Source organism: Diabrotica virgifera, chromosome 9 (assembly GCF_917563875.1).
Source record: "Diabrotica virgifera virgifera chromosome 9, PGI_DIABVI_V3a".
In the NCBI taxonomy this organism is placed as follows: domain Eukaryota; kingdom Metazoa; phylum Arthropoda; class Insecta; order Coleoptera; family Chrysomelidae; genus Diabrotica; species Diabrotica virgifera.
Window position 1 is genome coordinate 10,443,824 of NC_065451.1, and position 15,482 is coordinate 10,459,305.

At 34.3% G+C, this 15,482-nt stretch overlaps 1 protein-coding gene across 1 annotated transcript in view; it reads left to right on the forward strand.

The window, feature by feature from the left end:
- The window catches only part of LOC114346921 (uncharacterized), a 151,286-nt gene extending 148,766 nt beyond the window's left edge, over positions 1 to 2,520 (forward strand). The window contains exon 6 of the mRNA XM_050662521.1: positions 2,012 to 2,520. Coding sequence (XP_050518478.1) covers positions 2,012 to 2,301 — 290 coding nt within the window. The 3' untranslated portion in view covers positions 2,302 to 2,520. The remainder of the gene's footprint in view (positions 1 to 2,011) is intronic.
- Positions 2,521 to 15,482: the final 12,962 nt, after the last annotated feature.

A 15,482-nucleotide genomic window follows, 5' to 3' on the forward strand; every position in this document is an offset into this window, starting at 1 on the left:
TACATTGTATTTTTGATAAGATTAAGCCACAATTGGTTGTAATCATAATTACAATTTTATATTAACTTATGGTGATACGTATTTACATGATTATTCCATTCATAGGAGATTCTGACCAATAGAAAGCTACAGAAATGCAAATTAAGGTGATAATTTTTGGATAATATCCCGTCGTTAAGTATATTACGTCAGATGCCCTTCGTTGCTACGAAAAAATACATTCAGTGACATTAATGACAATTAATGTTTTAAAAATTATAAAAGTGATGACTTTCATCCGTCAAATATTTATAACAACTGTGTGTTTAATTGTACTAATTTGTACTTACATAAATAAATTACAATAAAATTTTGGCTTTGAACAGCTTTATTCATGAAATAATCGCAAGAAATTGCACTCGATCTCTAAAATTATTATCGAATTTTTGCCCTCGTGACACTTTGACATAATTTCACGACCCGAAGGGGAGTCAAACTGGGGGAAAACTGTCAAAGTGTCACTCGGGAAAAGTTCGATAATTTTAGAGCTCTTGTGCAGTTACTACTGAAAATCCAACATTAGTTGATTTTCTAATTTTTCCTTTTTTGAGAACGATTTCCTGATTGGAAGTCGAAACGTCAAAAGCTAACAAAAATATCATTGTCAACATAAAAATGTTAAATAACCAATAAAATGATATTAAAATTCTTCATTTAAAAAATGGCCCGATTTTTATTGAAAAGTCCCGGATTTTAGATGTTTTTTTCAGCCTTGTCCCGAATTGCACTGAATTAGAGTTGGTCACGCTACAAGGAGAATACCCGAATTGCAAACTCTCAGACTACTGGATGGAAATAATATTAATTATACTAATTGTTAATAATAGACATTTTTGAATGAAATACCAACCGCATAACTTCAAAATCGCATAAAAATAATCCGCATAAAAAGAGACCTTACTGTATTAGTGTTTTTAGTAAATATATTTATTATAATTTTTATGTCTGTGGATTTGTCTTCCTCGGGAGTAAGATAATAAGTGTTATTGAAAATGTTTATTCACTTGATCTATTTGTCACCGTGATTGTAATTATGTCCTGGAAATGATCTTGTCTAAACAAAACGGTGGTAGCTCATCGGTAGAGCATCGGTATACATCACTCTTTCAAAAACAACCGTATTTCATTGGAAATCCGGTAATTAAATTCATTATTGAATTTTTCCACGTTTTGGTTTTTCTTCGGTCCTTCGGGAAAAAACCGGTTTTTTCCGGACTGTTAAAACACTACTTTGGATGTTGAGAGGTGACTCATATTTTTTTGCAGAAATCGCTTTAGTAATTATTCAATATTGATAACTATCGATTAAAAATCGAAAGCGGCCATCTTGCAAAAGTTATCTGTCATTACTGTCATGAAATTATTATGACGTCTAAAATTTAAAAAGTTATTAAATTGTAAATTGCAAGTAAGTGTTAAAACCAATATCAAATTATTGTAGAACGTGAAATTGTAGATAAAATATATTTTGGCATTATCCAAGCTGTCAGCTTTCAGTACTTCATTTTCCAGTTTTTCATTCAGGGATTATTGAAATTAACGATGATTAATTTTATGAACTAATGAAGATACATAATCAAATTAAAAAAATTGTGTAGTATTATAATGAGATTTTAAGAAAGTTAAATAAACGACATATTTTTATTCAATTTATTTTATAAATTTTATATTATTTTTAAATAATTACAGAGCCCAAACTCTTACGTAGTCAACTTTAAGGTGCGAATAATCGGAATTCGAATTCCAAGTTGATTTCCAATCAAATTATGTTGGCGATAAAATTTTGTATGCACCACGTCAGTAAAGACTCTTTATCGAACTCGTCTGGTAATCGCCTCGCTCGCTACGCTCACTCTTCTCGTAATATCAAGGCTCGTTCGATAAAGAGTCACTTTACTGACTTGGTACATAAATAACTATTTTCCGACGTTACCAGCTCTTGGTCCAATACTAACAATTCTTTCGTATGTAGCTGCTGGCGGCCATTTCAATCCAACCAACAACTCCCATGGAGGTCCGGAGGATGAAGAACGTCACACTGGAGATTTCGGAAACATAAAAGCTGATGTTTATGGATTTGGCCAGGTCTATTTTATCGATAAGCGGATTACTTTTCAAGGAAATACCAGCATTATCGGTAGATCCCTCGTCGTTCACACATCAGAGGACAATTTAGGACATAAAACTCATACCGATTCCAAGATTACTGGAAACGCCGGAGGTAGACTTGCTTGCGGTGTAATCGGCATATGGAACAATTAATTAATATTATTTATCTCTCTCTCTCTCTCTCTCTCTCTCTCTCTCTCTCTCTCTCTCTCTCTCTCTCTCTCTCTCTCTCTCTCTTTCTGTTTCTCTCTTTCACTCTTGCTCTCTCTCTCTTTCTCTATCTCTCTTTCTCCCTTTCTCTTGATCTCCCTCACACTATGATATGCCACGTGTATAATGTTTTATTTAATTAAAGATTTAGTATGCTGGGAATTTAATGAATTTTATTATTTCTAATAGATCACCCTGTCAGACAAAGGGCCGGTACTTTATGTCCCGGTTAAACCTCAGTTAGCTAATCGGGACAGAAATATATTGAAACAAAATACGCGTGATGAACTACCCCAGCTAACTGAAATAATATTCGAAAATATTACCTCAATCATCCAAGATAGCCATCGCTACACCCTAGCTTAGCTCAGTCTTTCAAGGTGTGTGTTTGTCTTGTCCTAATCTTAGAAATGAACTATGAAAATTCGGAATGAAAGCAAATAAAGCAGTATGTTAACTAAGCATGTTTATTGTTCAATAAAGATATAATAAAAATATGACTCATTATATGCATTAACAAATATATTCAAATTCTTGCCAAAAACTAACAATTCGTGGATTATACTTATGCATGGCTTGTGGTGTTGGTTCTATGGCAACGTCTTGATGTCGAATGGTACTGCTGTAGACTTCTTGTAGACCTGGGCAGATGTTGTGGCCCTAGGTCCCTGCAGCTGAAGATGTTCGTCGTTGCAGTCTACATGGCATGGTCTTCATTCTTGTCAGCCTTAGTTCCAACACCGGTGTGGATGGCTTGAAGCTCCCGAAGGGAGAAACGTTGATTTATTCCCAAAAACTAGAAGAGTAAAACACATATCAACAATCAAGAAGTTAATAACCAAACTGTACCTTTGCCAAATACTATTCAAAAACTAGTAGATGGCAAGGTTAAATTAAATGGAATTACGATGAGGGGAATAGTTAAATATCTGATTACTAAAAGCATATATGAAGAGTACAGGGGAAAAACAAGGAATGTCACATTTTATACATATTGAGATAAACACCAATAAAGGTTTAATTTTTATGATATATAAAAACTACTTAGGAGATCCTTAGCAGAATTCTAGCAATTATTGGTCTATAATCTTAATATAATATTAATCTATATTAAGTTATTAATTTAATAATGCACCAAAAAACTGCTAACATTCCTTATTTTTGTCCAGTGGCGTGCGGACAATCCTGGTCCTTCGCCTGAATACAAATTCTTAAAAAAATTATATAGACTGAGATTTCTTGTTATTGTTCTGAATCGATAGTCTAGTGTCTAGTCGATAGTACTCAGTTTTTGCTACCACATGGCGAGAAAAGCCAAAATTCATGAAAAAGTGACATTCCTTGTTTTTCCCCTGTACTCTTCAATATGTTGTAACGAAATAGCGATTGACTACCCAGCTAATTGAAATAACATTCGAAAATATTACCTCAACTAACCAAGATAGCCATCGTTACACCCTTAGCTTAGCTCAGTCACTCAGGTGTGTGTTCGTCTTGTCCTAACCTCAGATATGAACTCTGAAAATTTAGAATGGTAGCAAACAAAACAAGATATTTTAACCAATCATGTTTATTGTTCATAAAGATATAATAAATAAAATGACTTAGTAAATTGCATTAACAAATGTATTTAAATTCTTGCCAAAAACTAACAATTCTGGATTATACTTATGGCTTTTGGTAGCTGATGGTATCTTCTTGATGTCGTATGGTACTGCTGTTGTAGACTTCTCGTAGGCCTGGGCGGATCTTCGGCGCAAGGCCCCTGCAGCTAGAGGTGGTGGTTGTGCAGTCTGGATGTCATTGTCTTTGCCTTCAAGTGTGCATCACCGGTGATGTGAGGCTTAGGTTCCCGAAGAGGGAAAGGTTGATCTCTTTCCAAAAAACTATAAAACAGAGACACATATCAATCATCAAGAAGAAAAACCAAAATATACCTTTGCCAAATAGTATTCAGAAATAGTAATTGGCAAGGGTAAATTACATAGATTTTAGATGAGAATAGTTAAAATTCTGATTACTAAACGTGCATACATGTAAATTAAAAGATAATTATATTTGAAACTAAAATATCAGAACACATGGTCTGACATTGGAAGTTAGGTTAGATAAAAAACAATATAAAAACTGTTAGATGGAGAAATATAATTACTGTAAGAAATTATTAAAAAAACTATGTGTAACTCACCCCAAGAGGAAGATGATTTGTTGAAATAGAAATGATTTATTTTTCGAATTACATGCCTTTTTAAGGATTAATTTTTCCCTTCCAGTGTATGTCAGGGAGTAGGGGGTCAAGTCGATGAAGTGACACTGTCATTGAAAACGACGTTTAAAATGACAACCAAGAACTATGAAGTAGCGGCATGTTCCGTATTGAAAATACAGATATTTGGAGAGTATGAATATACGAGGTATGTTCAGTATGATGATTTAAATGAAAGAGATATATTAAATAGAAGATAATAAAAGAAGGTAATAAAAGAGAGCGCCAACCGATTTTTAAAGGGGAAAATGGGTAAACCAATTAGAAGAAGATAATTATTAATGAAATATTAAAGAAAATAAGATAAAATAATTATTTAAAAATAAAATATCAAAGATGTGACGTTTGTAACGTTACAATGTAAGTTAAAAAGATGTATTTAAAACTAAAATATCAGAACACATGCTTTGACATTGGAGGTTAGGTTAGATATAGTGTTGCCAGGACCGATATTTATGTAAGTACAAATTAGTACAATTAAATACACAGTTGTTATAAATATTTGACGGTTGAAAGTACATAATCACTTTTATAACTTTTAAAACATTAATTGTCATTAATGTCACTGAATGTACTTTTTCGTAGCAACGAAGGGCGTCTGACGTAATATACTTGACGACGGGATATTATCAAAAAGTATCACTTTAATTTTTATTTCTGTAGCTTTCTATTGGTCAGAATCTCCTATGAATGAAATAATCGGCGTAATCAAGCGATAATCGTCTATCTAATAGACAAATGGGTGAGTGCAATTTACGGGTATATTATCACAAGAGAGTGAGAATAAATTGACAATAATGCGACAGTTTTTCGAAAATTTATTGTCTGGCAACAGACACGAGAGCCCGCAGGGCTCGAGCGGCTATTGTTCAATGACAACAAATTTGAGAAAAAATGAAGCAATATTTTCTTATTTATTCTTACTGTCGTGTGATATTCGTAAGATTATTTTTTACTACTTACATATAAAATTCAAGTCTGTATATAAAAACAGTCTGACATTGATCCCACTTATTGTGACACACATTTTTCAACTTGTCAAAGTGAAAAGCACAGTTTAGCAAATATTTAGATGAAGATATTAATAAAATGTTAGTTAATTTATTTATAAATACAGTTTTATTCATGAAATAATCTTACCGAAGTTAATCGAGCGCTTAAATTTGCCTATTTGTGTACTCCTCGTGACAATTTGACATTAGATGCAGAACTAAAAGTATATTATGGATATTTTCATAGTGGTATATTGGGTGGTTCAAGATCTTATGTGAAAAACTCAAGTTGAATGTAAAAGCCAAGGGACCCCCCAATTCTTTTCTAATTGATAAAAGAAGTAAGGAGCCAAAATATGAAAGCCATAAGTCACTTGGAAGGCAGTGCTCAATAATGTTTAAATAATGAAAACGGGAATATTTTTATCGATTTTTGAAAAAAATACAAGACATGTTAGGATACAAAAACTTAATTTATTTGTTTATTTTACATTGGAACCCATGTTTAAAATAAGTACATTTTATAGTGAAGACCATAATAAAAATGAACTCTTTAAATTTTGTTTTTGGAAATGGATGGTTTCTGTAGGCTTTCTAGAACGGCCTTCTTTGTTGGCTCAGTCGGAACTTTTTTTTCGATTAGCCTCTACAATCTGCAGTAACAGCTGTTTTTCGTCCTCATAATTTTTTATGAGTTTGTTAAAATCTTGAAATAGTTTTACACCTCTTTCTGCGATGTCATTGACCACTTTGATTTTATTTACTATATTTTTTGCCTCTTTAAACTCTGGGTCCTGTTCCCATTCAATTGGGTGCTTGTTTAAAAAGCTTTGAATAATGTTTAGCTTAGTAAACAACAACATTGTTCTACTATTAGCAAAATCTGCCAATTCACATTCATTACTTAGGAAATCGGCATTTCCTCTAATCATCCATGGCGGTGCCGGGACAGACATCTTATTCACTATGCTCACTTTGTTTTCAAGGCTCACTTTATTGGAAAAAAGTGATAACCCGACCATTTCGTCAGATAGGTACCACAAATGTGGCTGCAAGAATTTTTTGATACTTTTAGCTATATCTTCATCAATGACGCTGTATTTCCCAGCCTCTTTCCAAAAAATTAGGTAGTTGAAAGCTGCATTGGCGCTGATTGGAGCCTCAACCTAGTTTTTCACATACAAAAGTGCACCGAAAGGGATAAATATGTAAGTTTTCTTTCTCCTTGTTTGCGAGATGGTAAACTCCTTGACCTAGGAAAAGGTACAACTTATAAGCATAAATAAGCTTAGCCATCCACCGAGCGTGGTGTATAGGCCCAGGTGCTCTCCAGTGAAATTTTTCTATTGGTTGTCCCAAAACCAACAGCGTCAGTTCAATAGGTTCGAGGTAGTCATCTCGAGGCTGGTCTTTTTTACTAAGATGATGTAGCAAGGACTCGATGGCACTGTTTTTTAACTCAGCTTCTCCAAGGGGAAAAATTAATGGTGTGGGACTGCATTCCATATTCCATGATTCCTTCAACCTTTTAAATATGGGAATTTCAGGAGAGCTTGAAGGTCCCAAACATAATGCGAATATTTTGCTCAAAATGATTTCCATTATGTGATGGCGACACGGCAACCATAGAAGTTCTTTATTCAGCTTATTTTCAAGGAAAGTGCATGCATCACTCTTAAGACCAGTATTGACGGCTGTTGCGTCAAAGCTCATACCAATGACTTTATCATCGAGATCCCATATTTTAAGAGTTTTAAGTATTGCATCTACAGTGTTTAAACCTGTTCCACTAGCCAATTTTGGCACCCCCAGTAGTTTCCACCAGCACAGGAAACTAGCACTGGTAGTCTATCTACCTTTTGTGAACCTAAAATGACGGGCAGGATTTTGCTGTCCCAATGAACAACAATTGGTTCTTTGATTTCTAAGTTTGATTTAATCTCTGTTGAAAAATTCTGTCTTGCTGCTTCTCGTTTCCTTTTTACAGAACTTCTTGAAAGCGGTAATTCCGCAGGATCATGTCCAAGTGCGGCAGCAATAGGAATGATAAGCCTTACAGCTTCACGATGGAGGAAACTTTATTCCTGTCTAAAACCGCTGCCACATTCATGTCAAAAGTAACAAATAATACCCGAAAGTAACAAATATTTGATGTTTTATAACTCCTTTCCACTCCAGTACCCTCATGTAGAAACTGCTGAAAATGTTTAATATCAACTGTAATAAAGAGGTCAACAGCTTTGTTAACTTCTGAATCCTGAAAAACAAACAAACATTTTCTAAATTTAAGACTTTTACGGAAATTTATGAAAACTAAATGTTGTTGAGCACTGCCTTCCATATTTCCTAGAGTGTTACGATTTGGCATAGATTATTCTTTTATTAGATATAACAAAATGGGAGGGTCCCTAGGTCTCTAAAAAAAATTTGAGTTTTTTGGACCACCCTAAAGTATATATTGACATAGAGTGAGCCTACCTTCCTTCCGCGCTTCCTGACGACAAGATATCATGGACTGGTTTGCGGTAAAATTTTGCGATTTAGTTAAAACTAAATTAAGTGTGACTATAGGTACGGAAGGGGAGGACAACTGTCGCAGCTTTACTATGCGTAAGAGTGAAACAGCACTAATCCAAATAAAAAAGATGGTGTCGTCACCATGTAGAGCAAAAAAGTCTTATAACATTTTTTTCTAAATGCAACCGTTTGGCTAAAAAACCAAAATACATTTTGGTATGAAAATTGAAATCTGAAAACTATGTATACAAAAATCCAAACATAGACAAGCACAATTCAAAAATAGTTGCAGCATTTTAACGATTTTAGCCATAAGTATTTACATTAAACCCTGTCTTCATCCTAAACAAACAAACAAATTCTTGTTTTGTTGGATTTTCAAACATGGGGTGGTATAATAATTATTTTGTAGATGTACCTGTCTGACCTACATTTGTGATGTCAATAAACTAAATCACAAACAGTTCTTGTATAGTGATGCCAAATTAGTTAATTTTATGAAAATAAAAGTTCGCTTATAGGGCGAACAATGTATTTTTTTTTGAAACGGTTAACTTTAGAAAAATATGTTATACGCCTTTTTTGTTCTACATTGTGTATTAAATCCATTCAGGCATCAAATATCCAAAAATCTTTTCAGACCATAATAATAAAAAGACCTTCTCCAAACGCAATAAAAACTTATACTGAAATGATGGCATCTCCTGAGGTAAAATGTTCCGGAAGTAAAATGAGCCTCCATTCGGATCTCCGGATGAGGACTATCTCAGGGGGGACACCATTGCAGGTTAGAAAAATCAGGATAGGGTCTTGGAATCTTGGTAGTCTTACAGGTAAGAGTCTGGAGTTAGTGGATGCGCTCAAACGAAGAAGAGTTCAAATTGCTTGTATTCAAGAAACTAGGTGGAAAGGACAAAGGGCGAAAGAACTAGGTGATGGATATAAATTGTGGTATGTAGGGAGTAGTAACACTAGAAATGGAGTTGGTATAATTGCTGATAGTGAAATGAAAGATAATGTAGTAGAAGTTGTAAGAACGAGTGATAGAATGATGTCAGTGAAATTTGTAATTGATAAAGAGGTATTGAATGTTGTGTGTGTATGCTCCTCAAACAGGTCTGGGTGAGAATGAAAGAAGAGCTTTCTATGACCAATTAGGAGACGTACTGAGTGATATTCCAGCAGAGGAGAAAGTTATATTAGGAGGTGATTTCAATGCATATGTGGGCCAAGCCAAGACAGGATATGAAACAATACATGGGGGATTAGGCTTTGGAACTAGAAATGAAGCTGGAGATGACATGCTAGAATTAGCAACAGCATTGGATATGCGATTGTTAACACATTCTTTAAAAAGAGAGAAACTCGACTTATTATGTACCTACAAAAGTGGACAACATCAATCCCAAATAGACTACTTCATGATAAGAAAAGAAGACATACGTGAATGCAAGGACTGCAAGGTAATAGTTAGTGAGACAGTAAGCCAACAACATAAGCTGCTTGTTCTGGACATCGAAGTAAAAAGCGAAACTAAACAAAAATATCGGAAAAGACCACAAAAAATCAAGTGGTGGATGCTAAAAGATGAGAAGAAAGGTCTATTCAGGGAAAGAATAGTAGAAAAAATATGTTGGAACATGAAAGGAAGCCCTAACACAATTTGGAGAAAAATGGCCAATATTATTAGAGCGATGGCTATTGAAGTACTTGGGAAAACGTCAGGAAAGAAGTTTGAGGATAAAGAGACTTGGTGGTGGTCAAATGAAGTACAAGGAAAAATAAAAGAGAAGAGAAAATTATATGAAAAGTGGCAAGAAACCAGATCGGACATAGATCTTCAAAACTATATGGTCGCCAAAAAGGAAGCGAAAGTAGCAGTAGCAAAAGCTAAAGCAGAAGCGTATTCAAACCTATACGATCAACTTGATACCAGGGAAGGCGAAGCAAAGATATATAAAGTAGCCAAACAGAGAGCAAAGAAAGCAAGAGATTTTATTCAGATTAGATGTATCTGAGATGAAAATAATAAAATACTAATTCACGAAAAGGATGTCAAAAAGAGATGGAGAAAGTATTTTGACAGTTTATTAAATGAACAATTTGACAGACAGCCTGTGGAGTTAACGGAGACAGTAACAGCAATGGTTACCAGAATAACAAACAAGGAAGTGGCTCAAGCGCTTCAAAAAATAAAGAAAGGAAAAGCAGTCGGACCAGATGATATTCCTGGGGTAGTATGGAGAGCATTAGGAGAGACAGGAATAAGTTGGCTAGCAGGTCTATTTAATAGAATTATAGAAGTTGGACAAATGCCAGACGAATGGAGAAGCAGTATATTAGTACCTGTCTACAAAAACAAGGGAGACATACAACAATGCACAAACTACAGGGCTTTAAAACTACTTAGCCACACCATGAAAATATGGGAGAGATTAATTGATAGACGGATACGTGAAGAAACCGAATTATCCGATAATCAATTTGGCTTTATGCAGGGCAGATCAACAACAGATGCAATTTTCATTGTAAGGCAACTGATGGAAAAATACAGGAATAAAGAGACCAACGCTCATATGGTATTCATTGATCTTGAGAAAGCATATGATAGAGTTCCTCGAGAGATTCTGTGGTGGGCACTCAATAAGAAAGGAGTCCCTGGCGAATATGTAAAGATTGTGAGAGATATGTATGAGGGAGTAACGACTAGTGTTAGAACAGGTGTGGGAGAGACTGATAAATTTCAGGTGAAAGTAGGATTGCACCAAGGCTCGGTGCTTAGTCCTTATTTATTCTCATTAGTTTTGGACCAGATAACAGCGAAACTACAAGGTAGTATTCCATGGTGCCTAATGTATGCTGATGATGTAGTGTTAATAGGAAATAGTGAAAGAGACTTAGAACAAAAACTGGAACAGTGGAGACAAGCTCTGGAGGAAAAAGGTTTAAAACTTAGTAGGACAAAAACAGAGTATTTGGAATGTTCATTTAAAGATGGAGTTACTACAAATAAAATGGTATCTTTGGATGGTGAAATGATTGTGAAAAGCAATAGTTTTAAGTACCTAGGATCGGTATTACAGAGTAATGGAGAAATAGATGGAGATGCATGCAGTAGAATTAGGGCTGGATGGATGAAGTGGAAAGAAGCGAGTGGTGTGTTGTGTGACAGAAAAATTCCAATGAAGCTGAAGGGAAAATTCTATAAAACAGCCATATGACCGGCTATGATGCACGGAACTGAATGTTGGGCAGTGAAAAAGAAAGAGGAACAACGAATGCATGTGGCGGAAATGAGAATGCTTAGATGGATGAGTGGAGTGACAAAGAAGGATAAAATTAGAAATGAGTATATTAGGAAAGTCTAGGTGTGGCACCAATTGATGCCAAAATGAGAGAGCATAGGTTAAGATGGTTTGGTCATGTTCAACGTCGAGACGTTAATCACCCAATACGAAGAATATCTGCTGGAAGGAGTAGGAGAGGAAGACCAAAGAAGACCTGGGGGAGACGATAAGGCAGGACATGTTGGTAAAGGGGATTAACATTGATATGACCCAATATAGAATTGTGTGGAGAAATGCAATTAGGGAAGCCGACCCCGCATAGGGATAAGGCAAAGAGAATGATGATTGTGTATTAAATCCATACCTTAAAGCAACGCACCATTTTCGGGGACACCCATAATAATCTGATTGGACAGAATTAAACACGTGATCAAAAATCTTACTATACGATTTGAAGTTAAAATCATTAAAAAATAATCGCTGTAATTTTTATTCTTGTAGGTTTCTATTGGTCAGAATCTCTATGAATGAAATAATAATCTAGTTATTCTAAATTGCTATATTTGAATTATACCACGCTCTACATACTGGAAGAAACCTATTTTTTAAATCGCTTTCATTAAAAGTTTTAAAAGATTCAGCAGATTCTTAACGCGACTTTTACAGATTTCTTCGCCCGTCATCCCTGTGGACGGTCCTGGCTAGCCGACCGCCTCCACGTCACCCTCTCCGGTTGCCACGGCAACGGCTTCGGGCAGGATATGGAAATGAATTGAATGGGAATGCATGCCACTACACCGTGTTTTCCTATTCTCCTACTCTCTTTCTCTCTTCTCTACGTACTCTATTCCCGACAGGCCAGTCACAGTATCCGTGACGACTGAAATAACCGTCATGTGACGTTTATTGGTGTTTCATATGTTTAAACAATGGGCACGACATAAAAAGAGGCATTGTTAAGACGCGGATGAATCGTGTCTGCTTTGTTTATACCTCATTCACGTAAATGCCTTTCTGGTTATGTTGTTCTTCGATATTTTGAATTATTGGTCGTAAATTAACGTGAAAACGTCAAGATAGGTGTCGTCCAATATTAATTTCAAGCTAAAATTGAAAAGAAATATCTTACAAACGTAGGAATGTGGTCATTTTAACAAGCAAATATGGATAACTGATATTTTTCAAATTTTTCACTCAATTTTCCATCTAAAATCGTTCTAACTAAAAAATAACTACTCTTATGTGGCTATGACGTCAATTTAATGCGAAAGTCGCGAATTAATGTATTTATTTCAAATCACTCAATTTTGGAGCAAAAAAAATTTTGGACCTCCGATTTGTCTGAAAATTGGTATATAGCTTCTGCGGGACATACAAATAAGATATTTAAGGTCAAAAAATCTTCTTCTTCTTTTTTTCTCAAAATGTTATTTTATGGGATTTTACAGTGATTTGGTGTTTATTTATACAAATTTGCATTTTTTATCGTAAAGTATCAATGACAAACATAATATTTTAATAGAGAGGACTCAAAAATGTCATTATATGGCATTATAACAAGTTACTTTGATTCAAAACAAGCTTTTGATCAAATTTTATAGTGTAGAAAACGTTAAAATACCGTTTTTTACATTTTTCTCCATTCCCAAAATATATCATAATCGATTTGGCTGAAAATTTGCCCACAAATAGACAAAACATTGGACTTTAAGTGGTGAGAAGGATTTGAATTATATTACAATACCAAAAAAGTTACATGCAATATTATAGTCAAAAATATAGGCGTCTACTGTAAGTAAAATTAACTCGAAAATATCGACCTCACGACAAAAATTGTTAAAAAGAAATTGTAATAATTGTAAATACGATTTAAGTATTTGGAACAATTTCAGTTCCTACCATTTTTGTCGAAAAGTTAAAAATGGCGGAGATATTGAGCCAAACAGGTTCTCCTTTAAAATCAAGATGGCGGCTAACGTAACGGAGGAATTCATTCGTGATTTTAAATTTAGGCTACTATTGACTCCCTTTAAGATCAGAAAAATAAAATTTTGGGTAGCTCGGCATTCAAGGTCAAATGCTATCCCGACTGGACTAATATATACTTTTGAGTCTGATATTACTGCATGTAACTTTTTTCGTATTGTAATATAATTCAAATCCTTCTAACCACTTAAAGTTCTATGTTTTGGATATCTGTGGGCAAATTTTCAGCCAAATCGATGATGATGTATTTTGAGAATGGAGGAAAATGTAAAAAACGGTATTCTAACGTTTTTTACACTATAAAATTTGATCAAAAACTTGTTTTGATTCAAAATAACTTGTTATAATGCCATATGATGACATTTTTGAGTCCTTTCTATTAAAATATTATGTTTTTCATTGATACTTTGCGACAGAAAATGCAAATTTGTTTAAATAAACACCAAATCACTGTAAAATCGCATAAAATCACATTTTGAGAAAAAAAGAAGATTTTTTGACCTTAAATATCTTATTTTTACGTCCCGCAGAAGCTATATACCAATTTTCAGACAAATCGGAGATCCAAAATTTTTTGCCTGAGTGATTTGACATGGAATGTACCGTAAGCATTGGCAATTTCTGTATGACTTCAACTTAGTAACACTATTGCAGAAGATGTTTTAACAATATTCTATTCCTGACTTGTATTCAATAATCTATTATCCTGCATTGAGTTATTCCTAATGTCAATCGTTTTGCCCCATATTGTGACATATTACTCGTGTGCTGACTGTGTTGGAAATGTTATTATACGTTTTGGTTAGTTTCTCATATTTGTGGCATGATAGACTCACGTGGTGACTACAAATTCATATTATCATAAAAGTGATATTAAATAGACTAAAACGTTGTTTAGTAGCTCATTAGAGTCGCTTAATTCTGCGGTAGATATGACAACGAGCAGGACCTAAAATTGATGATCGGATGGATTGACAACTGTCCACTAGAGTGGAGAGACTTGGCCTTCAAAATAAAATGGTTAACGTTGATTGTTACAGACCTGTTGATAAATGTATTAGTTTCAGTAATTCTGAAATATTATCCGGCTCGAAGGACCAATGAATAATTAATCATTGTTTAATACATTGATATGTATATTGATATATTTTCTCTGTTTTTTTTTGGTACAAATTGGATTTTTTATAATTATATGAAGTAGTTTGTCAAAACGAAGAACTTTGTCAAAACTAAGACTTTCTTAACCTTTATTAAGTAACCTTTATTAATGGTACTATTGTTTCGAGCACATAAAAAAAACGGATTAAAAACTTTGGCATGTCATTATGCAGAGGCGTATTAAGGAATCGAATGTTTTAAAGAATACGGTGCATATTTGTAGAAATCACTCAGTAACAAAGCAATATAGTTATTTTAATACTGAAATATTCATGTATAGTCCGAGAGTTGTTGAGACATTTTCGGGATATTTTATGCAATCTGAAAATTTTTCAGGTAACTCTTCCATGATAGCCTAATACAAAAATGCCGGTCTGGCTGAAGGGTAGTAGTCATTTTCCCCTAAAATCCCCCCAAGTAAAAAAAGGGTAAAAATGGGAAATGCATGCCACTACACCGTGTTCTCCTATTCTCCTATTCTCTTTCTCTCTTCTCTACGTACTCTATTCCCGACAGGCCAGTCACAGTATCCGTGACGACTAAAATAACCGTCATGTGACGTTTATTGGTGTTTCATATGTTTAAACAATGGGCACGACATAAAAAGAGGCATTGTTTTAAGACGCGGATGAATCGTGTCTTCTTTGTTTATACCTCATTCCACGTAAATGCCTTTCTGGTTATGTTGTTCTTTGTTATTTTGAATTATTGGTCGTAAATTCATTTTGAATTGACGAAAACGTCAAAATAGATGTCATTTAATATTAATTCAAGCTAAAACTGAGTAGAGTAATAGAAATCAATCAGGAACAAAGCAATATAGTTATTTTAATACTGAAATATTCATGTACATTAATTAATTCATTAATTAATTCGAATTTAATATAATTTCGAATTGATTTGAATACCCTGTGTCCG